At 43.4% G+C, this 19,210-nt stretch overlaps 6 protein-coding genes and 1 pseudogene across 8 annotated transcripts; 2 read left to right on the top strand and 5 right to left on the bottom strand.

The window, feature by feature from the left end:
- The first annotated feature begins 36 nt into the window (after window positions 1–36).
- On the top strand, window positions 37–7,150 carry LOC108087678. The gene is made up of 8 exons (XM_017185183.2): window positions 37–196; window positions 255–689; window positions 755–1,466; window positions 1,657–2,639; window positions 4,238–5,077; window positions 5,138–5,338; window positions 5,517–6,380; window positions 6,434–7,150. Exons 1-8 carry the CDS (start codon window positions 188–190, stop codon window positions 7,061–7,063), a joined length of 4,674 nt encoding a protein of 1,557 aa, XP_017040672.1. The 5' UTR covers window positions 37–187; the 3' UTR covers window positions 7,064–7,150.
- LOC108087681 (protein angel) lies at window positions 2,682–4,024 on the bottom strand. Its single transcript, XM_017185185.2, has one exon. The coding sequence runs from the start codon at window positions 3,946–3,948 to the stop codon at window positions 2,812–2,814; it is 1,137 nt and encodes a 378-aa protein (XP_017040674.1). The 5' UTR covers window positions 3,949–4,024; the 3' UTR covers window positions 2,682–2,811.
- Window positions 7,151–7,306: 156 nt separating the features above from the next.
- On the bottom strand, window positions 7,307–10,130 carry LOC108087679 (peptidyl-alpha-hydroxyglycine alpha-amidating lyase 2). Its single transcript, XM_017185184.2, has 6 exons — window positions 9,554–10,130; window positions 8,977–9,175; window positions 8,796–8,909; window positions 8,649–8,736; window positions 8,264–8,363; window positions 7,307–8,208 (listed from the first exon to the last, which is right to left on the bottom strand). The coding sequence occupies exons 1-6, from the start codon at window positions 9,967–9,969 to the stop codon at window positions 7,905–7,907; spliced, it is 1,221 nt and encodes a 406-aa protein (XP_017040673.1). The 5' UTR covers window positions 9,970–10,130; the 3' UTR covers window positions 7,307–7,904.
- A 379-nt stretch (window positions 10,131–10,509) lies between these two features.
- On the bottom strand, window positions 10,510–15,161 carry LOC108087741 (annotated as a pseudogene).
- On the top strand, window positions 12,768–13,748 carry LOC108087740 (protein lethal(2)essential for life). 2 transcript variants are annotated; one of them, XM_017185261.1, is made up of 3 exons: window positions 12,768–12,891; window positions 13,006–13,393; window positions 13,455–13,748. In XM_017185261.1, the coding sequence occupies exons 2-3, from the start codon at window positions 13,006–13,008 to the stop codon at window positions 13,628–13,630; spliced, it is 564 nt and encodes a 187-aa protein (XP_017040750.1). In that variant the 5' UTR covers window positions 12,768–12,891; the 3' UTR covers window positions 13,631–13,748. The 2 variants fall into 2 exon arrangements, with proteins under 2 accessions (XP_017040750.1, XP_017040751.1); XM_017185262.1 differs by having other exon boundaries at window positions 12,813–12,891; window positions 12,967–13,393.
- Window positions 15,162–15,547: 386 nt separating the features above from the next.
- LOC108087653 (luciferin sulfotransferase-like) lies at window positions 15,548–17,340 on the bottom strand. The gene is made up of 4 exons (XM_017185132.2): window positions 16,752–17,340; window positions 16,239–16,696; window positions 16,114–16,186; window positions 15,548–16,056 (listed from the first exon to the last, which is right to left on the bottom strand). The coding sequence occupies exons 1-4, from the start codon at window positions 17,018–17,020 to the stop codon at window positions 15,915–15,917; spliced, it is 942 nt and encodes a 313-aa protein (XP_017040621.1). The 5' UTR covers window positions 17,021–17,340; the 3' UTR covers window positions 15,548–15,914.
- Window positions 17,341–17,564: 224 nt separating this feature from the next.
- LOC108087652 (luciferin sulfotransferase) lies at window positions 17,565–18,906 on the bottom strand. Of its 2 annotated transcripts, none has more exons than XM_017185130.2 (3): window positions 18,481–18,906; window positions 17,889–18,419; window positions 17,565–17,830 (listed from the first exon to the last, which is right to left on the bottom strand). In XM_017185130.2, the coding sequence occupies exons 1-3, from the start codon at window positions 18,813–18,815 to the stop codon at window positions 17,665–17,667; spliced, it is 1,032 nt and encodes a 343-aa protein (XP_017040619.1). In that variant the 5' UTR covers window positions 18,816–18,906; the 3' UTR covers window positions 17,565–17,664. The 2 variants fall into 2 exon arrangements, with proteins under 2 accessions (XP_017040619.1, XP_017040620.1); XM_017185131.2 differs by having other exon boundaries at window positions 17,565–17,815.
- Window positions 18,907–19,210: the final 304 nt, after the last annotated feature.

Below are 19,210 nucleotides of genomic sequence, written 5' to 3'. Positions count from 1 at the left end.
AGACAGGGTTGTTAAACACTCTCTCAGTTTTGATAAAGAAGAAGCGGCACAAAAGGGAAAACAATAATGCAGGCGAGGCGTCGTTTTTCTTTTGATTGGAAAACCACGAATCCGGAGTAGAAAACGTGCAACGTGTAAAAGTGGAGCACATGCAGCTGGTCTTATCAGCTTAAAATATATTTCAAAAATGGCCACAGTAAGCATTCAATAGCAATTTAATCGGCGTTGCACATAAACGGCATCTTGGAATCTAGACTTTTGCAGGCTCAAAGTTCTCCAAACATGTTCTAGTCGAAGAAGAAGAAGAGGAAGAGGAAGACGAGGAGGAGGATTCTGCCGAGTCTGGATCCACATCCTCATTCAGTTTGCAGGAGTGTATCGATGAGTTTCGGGCACGTCGCATCCGCAGAGTCTCAACCCAAAGTCGCGACTGCGAAAACAACAACAATAATAATAACAACAACAACACCAACATGCCCCGGCAGCAGCCCCGAACTCGGAGGACCACAGATGCGGACCTAATCAACCAGAATCGATGCAACAAGGAGCAAGAGCGCAAAGGAAAACCCTGCCAGAATGGCTTTTGCTACTGCTTCACCAGCGACAGCGGAGATTGCGGCTCCACAGCGCCGCCACGTGACCAGCACGTGCGTTTGCCACGGCGCAGCAGGCGGTCCGAGAACTATAAGGTTGGTTAAAGGTCCTAACCCCTTCCTATTCACAAACTAAATCCCATTTTACACCCACTTTACAGCCCGCCAAGCAGAACAATCTGGGCAGCCAGGGGCAGCAGGCGGGGAAAGGTCGTCACAGCGAACCGGCCAACATAAAATCCAGCTTCAAAACTCCACTAACCGCTGTCAGTCGCTTAAGTGCCGTGCGCGGTGACGATGAACCGCTTATACACATCATCCAGGAGCTGCACGCAAACTGTGTGGTTTCTGAGGTACGCGTAAATCGCCAAAAACTTCCAGTCTCGGGCTCCAGTTCCAGTTGCCGACATAGAAGCTCGCATACAGTAAAAAGTGCCACTAAAATGCAGTCATACGAACCTATTGCTTACAAGCCGTCAGCTCCAGTTTTGTCCAATATCAGCGAGCAGGAATCAGCTATTGAGGAAGAACAGGAGAAGGAAGTGCTGGCCACAGAGCCTTCTAGTCGCAGGAGCTCGCGTTCCCGCCGCAGTTCAGGAGCAGGTGGACGTCTTCTACAAAAGCGTCTATCGCAGGGGCTAGTCAGCTTCAAGGCACGTGATTCCCAACAACCGCCGCCAAAGCCTCCGCGTCGCAGCTCCCAAAGTCTGGACGGCAAGCTCTCGCAATCTTCGCTCACCTCCACAAATCCTTCGGTGCGGGAGGCGGAGCGAGTGCTGGACGAATTCCTGCGCAAGCGTGGAGTTCAGGTGCCCGTTAGTAAACTAGACTTCTCTCGCAAGAAGGACAGCCAGCGCAGATCCTATCCCATGGGTAAGTAATTTACCCAAGACAATGAAACCGTAACCAAATATAATAACAACTATTTCCAAACCAATTAATTTTACCAAAAATCTATTGTATTAACCAAATAAAGAGTTTATTTTCTAAACATTTGGGTTACGGTTTCCTTTATTGAATCTATGGTTTTGCTAAATCTTATGATGTATTTTTTATAATCTAGCTGAGGTAGAGAAGCCGAAGAGCCACAAGCATCTGCCAAATTGCCCCTCACTCAGCGATATCGAGCGAGTGGTGGAGTCGAAGCGGGGCTCGAATTACGCTCGGAATATCAGACAGGAGAGTAGTCGGAAAGGTGCACCCTCTAAGGAGATTATTATTGGATGGAGAGAGCCCAAAATCAACGACATGCTAAACTACGAGGGAAAGTCAGCCAGCGACTTTAAAACCCAAGCTCCTTCGGCGGAACCGCAAGTGGCTGTTGGATGGCAAATGCCCAAAGTACAACCACAGCCTGTGGTTCCAAAAGTATCGTTAGACACTGTAGATGGAAGTATGAGCGAGAACCTTGCCTCGAATATGGTGCATAAGGATACGCCCATAAAGTATCCGAGAGGAATTAAATCAGCAGGCGCTCAGGCTAGCCAGAAGTTCATTTGGGGCGAACAGTGGCGAAATCTTTCTCCCTGGAAGGGTAACAAGTCCAAAAGCCTTGGAAAAAAGTCAAAGAATTTCCTGAATAACTCTAAAAAGAAGATTCTCCGCTTTGTGTCGCCAAAGAAATCGAATCAAGAGGAGTACCAGAGGGAGGAGCAGATCAACACTACTCCGAAACAATGTACTGTTGGCGTGCAAACCTCTACTTCGCAACTGGATCTGCACTCCCAATCTCCGCCGGGCAGCTACCATTCGCCTATGCAGACCACTCCATCGGCAACAACCACATCAACCCGCCAACAATTGGATAGGGAGCAGCCCTACTTTGATTTCGAGCGTAAGGTGGAGGCTCCGACGCCTCCCAAGAAGCTGCCACGTGCCAACAGAGCTCGCAAGCTGGATTTTCAAACGGAACCGCCACCAACTACGTATCGTTCCTACCAGAAGGATCTCGATCAAGATGTGACCATCACCAAAATGGGCTATCTGTTGAGTAGCATTCGAGCCAAGTTGGAGGCAAGTGATGAGCGGGCACAAAGAACCTTTCGGGTGAGTTGTTCGACCTTCTAGCCAATTTAAAAAACTACAAGTTGTCGTTTCAAGCGACTATATTTAACTCTTAACTTGCGCTAAACTTTAACATTTAAATGTCAATGGCGGGTACTATAATTCATTTATCGTACCTTTATTGATGAGTCAGAAATGGTAAGAATATCAAATACTAGACAACTGTGAAGATGGCGCCCATGGCGTAGTGATCTGAGCCCAGATAGTGGTTGGGAATCTGTCCAATTCTGCTGCAGCGACTAATCGAGGGCAACGAGTAAACGCTGATGGGCAAAAGCTTGTGCCTACTTCGAGATCCTAGCGAGCGGAGGATGTAGTCCACAGTGATCCATTCGTCCTGGTATGTAGATGCAGTGTTCTCGCCCGGGTCGATTAGTTCAAAGCGCAGAGGCGCTTGGTTACCTTTGGTTTCCTCACCCTCCCTTTGTCCGATGAGTAAATCAATGGGTGATGAGTTTGGCATACTGTTAAAGTCGCCGGTTAGGACAATGGGTGTGTCAGTGGAGAATGTCTGTAGTTCTTCCAGTATTCTGCCCACCTGAGCACAACGTACATCACTTCTGTTTGGGTTGTACAGCAAGTGCGTGGTAGCCACCACGAAATCCTTCTGCTGGACTTGCTCCTTTTTAAACCGAAACTTGGCAAATAGAGCGACATTCTCTCGGTTTAGTAGAGCCACTTCCTTGTCATGCAGCTCGACAGCCCGGTGGTCCAGCAACTCGAACTTGCAGGAGTCGTAGACAATGGCACATCCGTCAGTGCGATGTCCGGTCTTCTTTTTAAAAACATACGCCAATCGTTTGCTGTTTCCCATGCGCAGTCCTTGGACGAGCAGCGCCAAATGATCGTACTGCATCTCCTGCAGGCACAGGATGTCCGAGTCCAATTTGATCAGCTCCTGGAGAATATTTTGCTGGCGGCGTCGCCAGGTGAGGAACTCCTGGGGAATACCCACGTAAAGGAACAGGTGCTCAAGCAGCAGATCCTGGGCCAGTATGTTGTAAGAGACCAACTTGAAAGTGGACTGCTTATGGGTGCAGCACAGTGCTTTATAATTTTGCAACGGTTTCCACCGCCTGTTAAAATCGTAGCGAGTTTCCATCTCCTCTGTTTTTTGTTTGCGTTTGCCGTTTGTGCCTTTTGTGGTGCTAAGTTTGATGATCTGGGATCTGACCTGGAGTGGAACGGTGCGGAGCAGGGATTTGTACATCTCCTCAGGTGCTTGTCGCCATCTGTCCTTGCTTTTGGTTGCCTTTAAATGCCTCTGGTCCTGTGCAATTTTGTTTGGCATCCGAATTTCCAAGGGAAAGGGAAGAAATCTGCTGCTGTCAGCTGTTCTAGCTTGTTGCGTCGTCCGCTTCGCTCTCTTTTTCGCTGGGCTGCATGCATGGGATATCGATAACGGTCTGACATACGGACTATCGAAATTTAAAATGGGAATATTTGATAAGCAATAATATGTTCAGTTTCTGAATGTTTATGTTTAACGTTAAGGTCAAAATAGTATTTTATTTTGACAAATATGCAATAATAACAAATATTATACCATTAATTAAATCATTTAATCAAAATTGTTTTAGGACTGCTCTCGGTTTGATCCGCTTGAGCACAGTCAGTTACAAACCGAGAGCTTTGACTGCACAGACGGACCCAGCAGTCTGATAACCACATCTGTGGCCACTACACGTCTTAATCGTGATCTTGACAGCGAACCGATCTACTCGGAGATCGAGGAGGACTGCATGCAAATTAGAGGGAGTCCACATCATGAGGTTAGGACCGCAGCGCAGATCACTAATCCTACTCCAACTCCAACGGAAAGCTCAACGGCTTATGTTAGTGAATCCATGCCGGTTCCATCACCATCACCAGTAGATATCAGTGCCATGTACGCCAGAGTACAGAAGACGCCAAAGAACTCCCCGCAAATGAAGTCCTTGGTTGTCCAGCCACAGATTAATGCTCAAGTTGTCCATCCGGAGATAATTTCTTCGATTATCCAGCCACAGATAATTGATCAGAATAGACAGCCTAAGAAGGTCATGCAACCAACGCCACCTCAATTAACCAACCAGGCTGCTCAACCCATGCAACCCGTTGCCTTGGGTCACTTTCTACACGAATCCCTGAAGAACGGCAACTTCTTTCAATTCATGCCTCTGCCAGAAGAACCAAGTGGTACTGAAACCTCTTGCTCGGCCAGCCAAACAACTGAATCCTCTGTGCTCCGTCAGCCGAAGCTAAAGTCGCCGCCTCCACTTACCCACCAATCTCTGAACAATATCAGCGAGCAGCACTCGCCGCCCAAGAAGAATCGAAATCTCTCCCGATCGGAACTTTCACTGCAGCGCAGCGAGATCTTCCTGGACAATCTGTGCCGCAGTGAACTGGTGCTGGATCGCCTGGAAAAGGTGCCGAATGTAAGTTGATTTAAAGGATCTTAACCTTTAGCTTAATTTTTTATCAAAAACCCTTTACAGACCGATTTAAATGTGGACTCCGTTTCGTATGATATGCCGAATGAAGGCGCCGATGATTTGTACGCGGATTACAGTTTGGGTGGGGCTGGAAGTGCTGGTAGCTCCTTTGTGACTAATGATTATGGCTCTGGACAAATTGGTCCTCAGCCGGCGAATCAGAGTACGCCAAAAAAGAAGCAGAGTCAGCGGTTCACAACCAAGGTAGAGATTTTTTTTGACTCCCATTAGAGTTTAAGGCTTTCGCTTGCATCCGACATTGTTACTCTTGTAAATATCCACTATCACTCTGTATAATATCCATCGCTTTCTAAAACGCATTTGAAATATAACATTGTTTTTGGTTTGGTTATCTGAGACTGAGTAATAATTAATTTTTCAGCCTTCACGCAATCTTACCATCGATATCAACGATGGCCCAACCACGCCGCTGCGTAAATTCGGTCAGAATCTCAGCTTCAGTTGCCCCACAACTCCCCAGCAAGCGGAGCAGCTGGATGTAGTGGATCCCTCTGGCTTCCACAACAGCAGCAGCTTGGGTGAGCTGATGCAGACTGTGCCCAATCCCAGCGATAGCCAGCTGATGTCGGTCAGCGCCTTGGCTCGCTACCGCCTGCTAAAGAATGCTTTGCGTCGATCGTATCGCAAGGGAAAGGACTTCTTCCTGGCGGAGAAGCAGCGACTGACTCACAGTCTCAATTTCTCAAGGGACCAGTCAAATCAAACGGAAGGAGAGCTGGACAGCAGCACCTACTATGCTAGTTTCAATCTGGATTCCCTGCTGAACGAGTCCTTAAGTCCCAACGAGCAGTTGGCTCAAGCTGTGAGCATATGTCGCCAGATGCCGGAATTGGAGATCTCGGCAGAAATGGTGGAGGCTGAGCGACTGTTGCTCTTCTCCAGCCTGCGAAAGTCAGCTCCTCTTGGTTGCCAATTAAGTGAGGATGCTTTGGCGACAAGGAGGCAAAGCCAATGCCTTCTGATCGATGCCATGGAACTGCCAGTTAGGGCAGATGTAAACCAGGATATGTTCTTCAACTACCACTACATCTGCACCTTTGAGTGCGCAGGACGCATTCGCTCCACTCAATCGGTGGAGTGCCAGAATGGTACCGCATTCTTTCGGGAATGTGGTTTGGAGTTTTATAGCGGTGAAAAGGCGGAATCCTTGGAGCTGCGCTGCCAGATCTTTATGTTGCGCCTGCGCAAGGTTTCCACACTTGCTTTGGAGCCTTCCAAGACGCTGGTAAGTAGTTTTAGTTATCCCCGAAAGCGGCTACCTAACAAAATACTTTACAGCGACGGGGCAGTGGTAACTTGGGTTCCGCCAACTCTAGTTCTTCAGCAGGATCTGTAAGCGAACAGATCATCTCCCGCTTTCGCCTGCACGCATCCTTCACGTTGCGAGCCATGGACCTGGCACCCTTTCAACTGGTTGCCAGTGAAACTAGATCCACCGACAAGATTTGCTTGCGCAGCTCGCGATCCTGGCAGTTGCCCTTGAGGGCACACACAAAATCCACGAATGTGGGACCGGCAATATCTATTACTGGGAGAGTAGACCTACGACTGCCCAAAAACCGATTCTCTGGCTTTTTAAATGTTCAGGACCCAAAAAACAAACACCACTGGAATCGAAGATGGTGCAGTTTGGATGGCGTACAGTTATCCGTTTGGCAACATGAAAATAATCTTGGGGATGAGGCACCCATTTTCTCATTGGAGTTGCCAGGATGCGGACAATCCTCGATAGCTGCAGCTCCACGGGAACTATGTGCCCGCGCCAGAAGCTTTCTACTGCAAGGAAAAGAATCTGATTACGAATCGGGAGTCTTCTTTGCAGCCGATACTCAAGCGGAGCTTTTGGAATGGCTAACACACTTAAATAAGACTCTGGAATTCGCCAGACACTGGCTTAGCTCCACATGACAGCAGCTGCATTCCCTCCGAATTTTTTACTTCTATATGTGTTCAAGTTTTCTATTTATATTTTGTAATATTTAAGTTATGCCCAAACATTTCCGGAATTTTAAGTTAGAGTGTTTGCCATGCAAACTTGCCGCTCATTTCAACCTTTAGAGTTGGGAAATATTTATATTTATATTTATATTTATAAGAGTTAACATTCCTTGGCCTCTAGGGGAAATAGTCATTGATTTCGAACAATCTTAATCCCGTGTTCACGTCACAACAGCAACAGTTTATTACATACATAATTTACATGGGCTACGATAAGTTGATAAGATACAGATACGATTATATATTTGATATAGGTTACAATATGATACACAAGTATGTTTGTATGCGCTGGTTGCCCCCGGTTATCTGCGGAATCGGTTATCCATGCCCACGTCACCACATCCTCACATTCGTGCCTAGTTAGTGCCTACGCATAACTATTACATTTAAGTATATGTACTATTTAAGCTGTTTTGTAAATTTTCGTTTTCGTTTTCGTTTGCTCATTACAGTGCAAAACATAAAGAGTCTGAGGTTATGTTTGTTGTGGTATTGTTTATCAAGCAATTTACATACTTAACTTGTACATTACTTAAGCACTTACTATTCTCTATTGATCTGACGAAGAGTCACGTTAAACTGTACTTGCTGTGGGCTCTGCTTATGCTTAGGTTCTGTGTTATCTGTATCTGATTCGGAGTCTGATTCTGTTGCCTGTTTCTGCTGAAAACTATTTGGTTGGGTTCTATGGTCCTAGGGATATGCAGGAGCGCAGTGCGAGTCGGGTCTTTTAAAGCGATTTCAATTAGGCTCAGGCCAGCACATATTTCCACACTCTGTTTGTCTGGTGGTTGTTTCCGATCTCGGTCACATACAGAGCCGACCCATTCACACTGACCGCCATCGAGTGCGGGTTCTTGAACTCTCCCCAGTGCCCGATAATTGACTCCGATCGCGGATCAATGGTGAATCCCCTCACAGGCAGCATGGAAGTTGGTCCGTTCACAGCGAACACAATGTCACCATAACTGGCGACGCCAAAAACTCGCCCCAAGTCAGGCTCCTGAATGGTTGCCGCCGGTTCACCCTCGCCGTGGGAGGATATCAAGCCAGCTCTGTCGAAAACAATTTATTAATATCTTAATGGTTTAGGAAAATAGGATTTCTTACTTTGGGCAGACTACGCGCATATTCTCCCTGTCAGCAATGCAAAGAAGATCCAGGTGTTCCAGCAAAGTGATGGCATGTGGAACCTGTAACGAGAGGAATTCTGCAGAACAGGTGGTTAGAAAGATGCCTTCAAATTTGCCTTCAAAAACAATATAAAAAGAAAAGTAAAAACAACAATTTCAGATTAAATTTAATATTTGTACCAAAAGTGATAGTCAAAGCAATTAAAGAAACTTGTCAAAATACAAATATTTTTAGACAAATTATAATTTTTGTGAATAAATGTTAATTTCATTTGTAATAAAAAATGGCAAAAACTGTTTTAAATCAAACAAAAGACTTTCTACCACTCAATTAAGTATACGCAAAAATTAAGTATACGCACCGGGTGGCTGGGGAATTGTACGCAACAGCTTGCCCGCGGCATTGAACTTGAGTATGCGGCTGTTGCAGTAGCCATCGGCGATAAAGAACTGTGGATTGCAATTGTTGTAAATTCGGGAGTGAAAATAACTCAACAGGTAGCACCTACCTCTCCTGTTGTTGCCACTGCGATGGAAGTCGGCTTGCACAGGTGTTTCACGGATGACCCGGGCCTAAATCGCTTGCCAATCGTCAACAAAGGCTTGTTGCTAAATGGCTTAAACTAATATGGAAATAGAATTTGGATTTCTTAATTATTATTTTCTTAATTATGTCAAGCACAAATTCACCTTGAAGGCCTGGTGCATGGCCACATCCGTAATCCAGTAGTTACCGTGGCCATCGATGGTCATTCCGTGCGGCATGTAGAACATGTTCGATCCCCATCCCGATTTAATAGCTCCCGTCTTCGCGTCCAGCACGTAGATGGTGTTCTCCTTAATTGGTCCATACTCGATTAGGTAGTATATATTGCTCTCGTTGAAAGTACTGAAAAATAAAATGAATTAGTGGTGCTATCACAATTTTTTAGTATTGGGGAAAAGGATACCAAGAATTTAGGTTTTTAAACTAAAGTACTGCAATAAAATTGTGTTATTTATCTAATCATAATATGTATATAAGTGTTTTGTTTATCTTATGTTGCAAAAAAATCTAAATGTTATCTCTTCCGATAGAGGATAAGCTAATCCAGATAAGCAAATAGATTTAATTTTGATTTACAACATTTTCAGTTTGGATGCACGTATCAATTCGTATTAGGTATCAAAAAATAAAAAAAATAAGGATCAAAGTAATTGGCTTCCCAATTTCTGTGTACATATGGGATAGACACTTGTTACCAGGCAGCGACAGCTGTTGACCTACTTTACATCCCAGTAGCGTTCGGCCCGGTGGAAAACCACCGGATTGCCCAGTGGATCCACGGCCACGGCGGTGACCTGACCGAAGCTGTGCTCCTCGGTGGGCCAGTTCTCGACGAGCACCGGAGTGGGCACACTGGCCGCGGGAAGGGGAACATTGTCGTAGCTGCGCTGGTTCTGCAGAGCCACCGCATCGTCGTCCGCCAACGGCAACGGCATCTCCTGCTGCTCCGGCTTCGCAAGGCCCTTCTCCTGGAGCCGCCGCTTGATGAGCGCTCGCACCTGGTCGAAGAAGCGCTCGTTGAGATTCACACCTGGTCCCAGGTCCACCGACATGCCCGCTGGCAGGTGGTTGACACTGCTGGGCGCCACACAACCCAAACTGATGGCCAGCAGGGCCACGAACAAGAGGCGCGACATTTTCTGGAAGTCCTGCGATTTTCTTCAATCCAAAACAACTGGGACTTGGCTTCTGGCTGCTCTCACTCGATTTTCCACTCTGCCAACATCTGTTGGCGGTGTCTATATGTTGAGCTGGCAATAGATTAACTGACTCTGGTCCAAACACACACTCGCACACGCACTCCCACGCTGTTCGATTTTCGCTTTCAATGCGACGCCTGCGCCGAAGTCCTGCACAGTGGGATCAAATGAAGTTGGGAACAGTGGGAAAAGGTTCGGAAGATACAATAAGAAGGAAATATTAAAAAAAAAAAAACTTTATTCCAAAGAAATAGTTGATGAATTTAAAACAATTTTTAATTTCAAGAATTATTTTTACTAATTATTGAAAACTAAAATCTTCTCCTTTCAACAATTTTTGAATTATATCCCAAAAAACATATAAAATGTTAAATTTTTTTAGTGTTTATTGTTAACATTTTATTTCAATTAAAGCAGTGATTTTTCAGAACAATCTGCCCTTTTTTCAGAGCTTGAAATGTGCAAGGTGTATTATTTCCACTGTGGCCCTGCCACAAGCCACCGTGAATTGGAAAGCCTTTATTGATTTTTCAAAAGCCCCGCGGGGACAGTGCTGCCTAAAAGTTATACGACATTCGATACTATTTTACTCAGCATGAATACCGATAACAACTGGGGACTCGACAACATTACATTTACTGCTCAATTTGGAGTTTTTGCCACCCATTTTTGTTGGCTTCGGGAAGCATACAGTCGGCAGTCAGTGTCTTTGACGTCACAGCGCGCTGTGCTCTCGGTGAGGGGGCGTGGTGGGGGCATTATCCGGGGTAGCATCGTCCTACGCCCCCCAATCCCAATTCGGCTGGGTCCAAATATAACCGGTGTCCGTCATCGAGCAGTAGGCATTATAGTAGCGCCCCGGTGAGCTGGGAAAATGCGAAAACAATTACACACAAATCAGGGGCCGGAAAAGCTAATGCGATTCCCATCTGGATTTTAAGTGGGGATCAGGCCGGAAACTCACCGGCAGTACGAGAACTGGGGGCACTTGCAGCGGAAAAGGCTCTGGAACTCCTCCTTGCACACCTCGTTCCACCAGCAAGTTCGCTACAATGAAATCAAATAGTGGTTAGCAAAAAGTTTGCTCCCTCCCACAAAAAAAAGTTATAGGAACCTCTGTCATATATCCATGGACACTCTGATCCGAGTAGCTTCGCTTCGAGAGATGCGCCTGCACATGACAAAAGGACAACGTCACCAGCAGAAGCAACAGTCGTGACGTCACGGGCAACACAAGGGGGGCGGACTGTAGCAAGAAAAACAAAACAATTCACAAATCGAATTATGGTTCACTTGAATGTATTTCCCACACTCACCATCTTGTTGTTCTTTATTCTCGGATGCTTTTATTTATCCTGTGAGTACAGTGAACACTTCACGTGCCGCATGTCCTGCGTTGAATGTCGCCTGCTTTTTTTTACTCCTGCTGGGGCGGTGGCATTTCGGCATCTCGGCTGCCTTGCATAAGCATAAGTATTGGCCCCGTTCGCTGTCGGCTTTCAGCTTTCACTACTTTCACACTCGCACACATTCAGAGCCTGCAGTAATGCACATCTGTTGTGTTCTGGTGTTGGTGAGCTTTTCACCTGTTTTCGAGAGGTTATTGCCACACTGTTTGGCTGCAGTGGGTACATAAGAAAATACAGGGGGCATCTAGAAAATAAATTACAGGTCAGGTACTTGCTGTACTTCAGATGTAAAAGTTTGTGAAAATTAAAAATCATATTTTCTTTTTTCTGAATAAAGAAAACTTATGTTAAATCGTGAAGTGTCATACCTCTAAATGTTTGGATTTCAAGTCTTTCCAAATTTCGAAAAAAAGAGGTTGCTCTAAAAATAATCACCTTAAATCTTTTTAAGTGCAAATTAAGCGCATCATAAACATCAAAAATAAACAGTGCCAAAAAAATATGTATAATATAAATATGACGCTGCAATGCAGCGCAAAATAAGTTGGTAAATCTTAATAATTATAATGAATGATTAATGAGATAGTAACTCAACAAAAATGTTGATATGAATTCCAAACAATATTTGAGAATTCTTTTGTTTGTCTGCCGCCATTAAAAGCGACGTCATCTTATACGTATGATTGAAAACGCACGCGACATGACTCAGCAGAGGAAAAACAAAGAGCAAGCTAAAGTGGCAGATGCTTAAAATAGTTCATAAACTCATTTAGTGGCCAAAGTATTTTCATATTGGCCACGTCAAATCAACGGTCTCAACAGGTAGAAAATTATGAAAATTCCTATATATCTAGCAACATTTTGGGGGCGTAAAAGTTTCGATATTTGTTCTGGCATTTTCCAGAAAAACAATTTGTGCTTTGAGTTTTCTTAAAAACATTTGCAGGCATTTTGAAATGTAAACAAAATACATTTTGCATACAAATTAAGGGTAATTGTGTGGGCTTGATGTTCGGTGTCTAGTAAACGTTTGTTCTGGAACACTATTAATTGCACTCCGAAAAAGGCTTGTCTGCTTGTGAGTAAGATAGAATGTATCGAATATTCTTTGGGTCAGCATGATTGCCGGTGTCTGAGCCTCCAAATCATCGACTCCCACGGAAGCCAAACAAAACATGCCGAAAACGTTCGCAGATTCGCACCAAATATATGTGCTTGGCATATATAAATTCTGTATGTTTCCTATAGAGAACGAATGTATGACGCTCGCCTAAATTTAGATGGGAAATAAATTCTCATATTTTTAGATTGTGGTGGAAGATGTAAACAGTCTGTTGAGGGTATAAAACCGTGTGAATATTCAGAAAGCTCCATCAAAATCGCAACAGCCGCGAATCGAAAAAGACACGCGAATCGAGAGATCGGAAAAAATATTAAATAAACCAACAAGGTACGAAGAAGGATATATCCAAATATAGAGAAAATAATCCAACAAGTGAAATTATAAGTGCAATAATTAGTGAAGTGTTTGGCTCACTATCGTCTCGTTTTTTGACCAAATTAGATGTCCGTAGTGCCCCTGATGTTCCGTGACTGGTGGGATGAGCTCGATTTTCCAATGCGCACCTCGCGCCTCTTGGATCAGCACTTTGGCCAGGGACTGAGGCGCGATGACCTCATGTCCTCGGTGTGGAACTCCCGTCCCACGGTCCTGCGATCCGGATACCTGCGTCCCTGGCAGAAGAACAGTCTGCAGAAGCAGGAATCCGGCTCCACCCTCAACATCGATAGCGAGAAGTTCGAGGTGATCCTGGATGTGCAGCAGTTCTCGCCCTCCGAAATCACAGTCAAGGTGGCCGACAAGTTCGTCATCGTGGAGGGAAAGCACGAGGAGAAGCAGGACGAGCACGGATATGTCTCCCGTCAGTTCTCCAGACGCTACCAGCTGCCAAGTGAGTTTGGTTTTGATTTGCTCTTATGAGTATAGTATTTCATGGAAAATCTATCCAACAGATGATGTCAACCCCGACACGGTCACCTCCTCCCTCTCCTCCGACGGCCTGCTGACCATCAAGGCGCCCATGAAGGCGCTGCCTCCTCCCCAGACTGAACGCCTCGTGCAGATCACACAGACTGGTCCTTCCTCCAAGGAGGACAACGCCAAGAAGGTGGAGACCTCCACGGCCTAAGGCTGAATTCTTTTGTACCACTCTCAGTGTTAGTTAGTTTATGTCTACGTGTGCCTTAAATATTGGATTTTTACAAATTTTATATGAATTAAAACGAAACTAAAGATAATCACTTCAACTAGTTGGTTTATTAAATAATAATAATAAAATAAGAATAAAAGGGAAAACATTAATTTGGGTAAGTGGAAGTATTTAAACAAATCATTATTTAATTATTTACTTCAAAAAAGAATAAAACAATAAAACATGAGCAATAAACATCTATCTAAATTATACCCAAAACCTAAAAATCTTAGTTTGCTTAGTTTCCTATCATTTTAACCCAATTTTTAATCTGCATTTCTGGTGTTTGTCTAGGGATTATTTTGCAAAAGTTATTGTTCAACAGTTCTCACTTGATTAAATAAATTTGTTCCTTTCATTTATAACTCCTTTAACAGCATTAGTTCTTCCAAAGTAATATTGTTTTTCTCAAGAACTCTTTTAATGCATTCGTTGGCCTTCTTAATTTGTTCGGGCTGAAGTTCATCTTTGTAGCCATTAACCTCTCCACGTCGCAAGAACCTAAGAGATTTTATTTTAAACCTTATATGTTTGTAAAAAATCATGTCCTCTTACGGGTGTTCCTCTTTAGCATTTCTGTGATGAGTTTGGGCCATTTCCCATCGATGATTCGTTGTTGGATTATCTGAAATTAAAAATAGGTTATGGAACATTTAGTTAGTGTTTGTCTTACTTGGCTAACTTTTCATTTCCTCAAAAGACAAATGCTTTAGAAGTCGTTCCATTTGCTGTTCCGTGATGGGTTTGTTTAGAAATCTGGAAACATCATTGATCACTCCTCGCAGATCTTTCTTCATTCTTTCAAAGGTGGTGTAGAATATCCAGGGTTTGTTTCTTAGTTGGTAGAATTCATGTGCATGTTGGATATTCTCAGTTGCAAAATCGTCAGTGCTTAAGATTTCATCAAAATACTGATTTAGTGATTTGCCATGGTGATATCCAAATGACACCCTGTGATAATATAAAGAGACCCAGGCATCTAGGGGATTTCGAAACACATAGATCACTTTTTGTTTTTCCTCCCACAGTTTTGAGGGCAATAGAGCCAGAGGATAGTGCGATTTGATCAGACGTGGAGATTTTAATTCCCGGAGAGGTCCGAGAGAACGCTCCACGTCTTCATAAACAACGAAACCAAATCTAATAAACGCGGGTAAAAATTTTGAAATAAATCGATAGAAATAAGTATGTTGACCTACTCTAAAAACGGAGTTCGAATCTCTTGGTCTGTGGCCAATGCTGTCTCAAAATCGCAGTCATTGAGCAGCAACCACGCCAACTCCTGCATCCAAGTGGTTCCACATTTGGGCAGAGTTACTATCCACACATCGTCATCTCTTATTTCCATATCATGCACTGCGTTCAGAAAACTTTGGGAATTTTTCTTCCACGAATGTTTTCTGTTAGCCCAGTCCTTATCGATAAGGTTCGTGGGATAACTCCGTGGCGTGACCTGTTCGCGTTCCATGGCGGTGGTTTACTGACTTGAAACTGCTAAAAATGCACATAGCTCAACTTTAGCCGCAGTAGTTCACTCATGGAAATATATATATATATATATAAAAGAGAATTTGCACAGTTCTCTTATTCGCATTTCGCAAATAAGATTGCGAAATAATTACAGCTGTTGTTGCTCCTCATTTGATTAGCTTTAATTGGACTATACTCTCATTACTGGTGATAGTGAAAAATGTTAACAGGCTGCGGTGAAGATACAGAGTTTAGTCATTATATAATAGAAAGATTTCTGGGAAAACCAAAATAATTACAAGTATTTGTTTTGATATCAAATGGTATTGTCGGTATGTTATTTCAGTCCCAACACATCATTTAAATAAGCAGAAAAACGAAATATTTATGGTTGTAAATAAGAATTATAACTCATTTATATTATTTTTAAAACAAAAGTAAAGATATACATTTCGAATGTGTGTTTTTATAAAATGGTTGAATAAAAGGAATACATTAATTTGGATATAAAAGACGATTAAGTCGTAAGTAGATTTAGAAAACACAATTATTATCTATTTTTCACATGAAAATAGACCAAAACAACAGAGCATGAGCAAAAAACAATCATCTAAATTATACCCTAAACTATCTAAAATTTGCTTAGTTTCTTATAATTTTAATCCAATTTTTAATCTGCATTTCTGGCGTGGATTTGCATGTGTGCACTTTTAAAGGTTCTCCAGTGAATAAACACATTTTGTTCCTTAATCTATGAATCTTTTAAGAGTAGTAGTTCATCCAATGTAACATTGTTTTTCTCAAGAACTCTTTTAATACATTCGTTGGCCTTCTCAATTTGTTCAGGCTGAAGTTCGTCTTTGTAGCCATTGACCTCTCCACGTCGCACGAATCTAAGAGATAGAATTACAAAGCTTACATGTTTATAATAAATCTTCGGTTTCTCTTACGGGTGTTCCTCTTTTCCAGCATTTTTGTGAACAGCTTGGGCCATTTCCCACCGATGATTCGTTGTTGGGTTTTCTGAAATAAAAAACTGGTAATATGTGTTTTATTTTGGTGATACTTTGCTTACTTTTCATTTCTTCAAAAGACAAATGCTTTAGAAGTCGCTCCATTTGTTGTTCAGGGATAGGTTTGTTTAGAAATCTGGAGACCTCAACGATCACTCCTCGAAGATCCTTCTTCATTCTTTCAAAGGTGGTGTAGAATATCCAGGGTTTGTTTCTTAATTGGTAGAATTCATGTGCGTGTTGGATCTTCTCAGTTGCAAAATCGTCAGTGCTTAAGATTTCATCAAAATACTGATTAAGAGTTTTGCCGTAGTAAAAACCTAATGTCACCCCGTGATAATATCCAGAGACCCAAGCATCTATGGGATTTCGAAATACATAGATGACTTTATGCTTTCCCTCCCAAAGTTTTGAGGGCAATAGAGCCAGAGGATAGTGCGATTTGATCAGCCGTGGAGATTTTAATACCCGGAGAGGTCCGAAAGAACGTTCCCCGTCGTCATGAACAAGGAAACCAAATCTAAAAAATGAATATATGAAACATAAAATTTGTTGCAATAATAATATTAACCTACTCTAAAAACGGAGTTCGAATCTCTTGATCTGTGGCCAGAGCTGCCTCAAAATCGAAGTCATTGAGCAGCAACCACAGAAATTCCTGCATCCAAGTGGTTCCACATTTGGGCAGAGTTACTATCCACACATCGTCATCTCTTAGCTCCATATCATGCACTGCGTTCAGAAAACTTTGCGAATTTTTCTTCCCCATGTGTTTTCTGTTGGCCCAGTCCTTATCGATAAGGTTTGTGGGATAACTCCGTGGCGTGACCTGTTCGCGTTCCATGGCGGTGGTTTACTGAATTGTAATTGTTAAAAATACATGGTAGCTCAACCTCAGCAACAGTAGATTGGTGAGGGAAGTATCTAAGAGAAAGTTCTCTTTGATTGACACAGCTCTCTTATTCGCTTTTCGATGATAAGATTGCGTGGATGTTGTTGTTGGTCCTTATTTGATTAGCTTTTCTCTCATTACTGTTGATAGTGAAAAATGTAAACAAGCTGTGGTGAAGCTAAAGATTTCAGCCATTAAACAAAGATTTCAGGGAAACCTAAATAAATAAAAGTATTTGATATCAAATTGTATTGGCAGTATATTTTTTCATTTCCACAACATCATATAATTTAACAGAATTGGTTGTAAATTTAATGAGTGCCAATAAAATAAAAAAAACTTTTTCCAGGTTATTATAAAATGTTATATTTAATGGTTTGTTTATTGAAGTTGCTGATGATAACAAAAATATAAACCACTGAACCTGCTGATAATAGAGTGTCAACCACATGAAAGTAAACAATGCGCTTGTAAAACCATTAAATTGCAAATAATATACGGGAAAGCAATTATTTATTAAACTTATATCACCACAGCTTACAGACTATTAACAAAGATTACACAAGATACATTATACGAAAAACAATTGTTGCGATTTACGCGGAAGCAAACTTGCTGTATGTTGCAAAGTCATCCATGTTCAATTTGTAATCCCTGAGATTGATGTCGGACCAGAGATCGAATTCGCGGATAATATCGGCGGTGAGCTCATCCTTGTGACTTCCCACGACTCCGCGGCGAACAAATCTGTGAGGGGAAGAGCTGATTATCCAGCTACTGGAGGGTCCTTTCAATCTCCTTAATTGAACTTTGAACTCACCTGAACTCCTCGACTTCCCTTCCGGCAGCTGCCTTCATGCTCTCGAACTCCTTGACATGATTGCAGGCGGGATTATCGCGCATACTTTCGAAGGAGAGGTGCTCCCTCATCTGCTCGATTTGCTCCTTGCTGACTTTCCGATCCAGGAAGTGAGCCACCTCCGAGATGACCTCACCCAACTGACCCTTCATCCGCTCGTAGCTGGTGAAGAAAATGTTCGGCTCATGGCGCATCTGCCAGAAATCGAGGACGTGTGGCCAACAGGGCGTGAAGTTCACATAGCCATCGATGAAGGAGTGCATGAAGTCCGACTTGGTGCCCTGGTAGCCCACCATGCCACGCCAGTGGTGAAAGTAGGAGATGGCCGCATCCTTGGGATTGCGGTACACATAGATGATCTTGGGTCGCTTGCTCCAGATTTGTTTGGGGAGCAACCAGGCGGGCAGATGGGATTTGATGAGACGAGGTGAAGGTAGATCATTAGCCGCTGCAATGGTGTCATGTGGCACATTGGGTACTACTCCATTAAATCTACAGAATAGAGATTTCAATTACAGAATAACCAGTAATTTATCTAGTATTTTAAACCTACTCCAAAAAGGGCGACCTAATCGTGAGATCCACACTCTTGGCCGTCTCGAAATCGCACTTGTTGATCACCAGCCAGGCCAACTCCTGCATCCAAGTGGTGCCGCACTTCGGCAGGGTCACAATCCAGACGTCATCCTCCCGAACCTCGAAGTCGTAAACCCTATCGAGGACCGGCTGGAAGGTGTCCGCCAGGCGACAGAAGCGCTGCTCCCAATTTCCGACCACCGGAACCGCAGGCTCACTGCTCGCGAAAATCGAGGAGTAACCACCGCTGATGGCCAACTTGTCGATCTGCTCGAAGGGCACGCTCTTGGCAAAGAAGCTCGACTGGGGCATCTTGTGGCTCAAACTTATGGACTCAAAACCCGAGTGTAAAATCAATCAATCGAACTGAACGCTTCGACAGTTGAAACCGTAATAAACGCAGCTTGAGAAACACCCAACGATCGCCAGCAGAATCTCGGGTCTTTCTCGGATTTTGAGATGACAGCGTGACACGATCGTTAAGAGATCTTAAAAAGGTTTTTAATATACACTATTATAACCCGTTTTGATCTGCATTTATGAAATAAACAATAGATGTGATAACATAATCACGCAGCCATCGCTAAATCGCCGAAGAGCATTATGCAATTAACGCGTAACCGGACTCGTTTTTAGCCATATGCGACACGATTTTGACCGCATGAATCGATCGTGCTGTAAGACTGAAAGACTTTCTTTGTTGGGAC

The sequence above is a fragment of the Drosophila ficusphila genome, unplaced genomic scaffold (genome assembly GCF_018152265.1).
Source record: "Drosophila ficusphila isolate 14025-0441.05 unplaced genomic scaffold, ASM1815226v1 contig_414, whole genome shotgun sequence".
Lineage (NCBI taxonomy): Eukaryota > Metazoa > Arthropoda > Insecta > Diptera > Drosophilidae > Drosophila > Drosophila ficusphila.
Note: the sequence above shows the minus strand (reverse complement) of the source record. Positions and strands in the feature narration are given on the sequence as shown.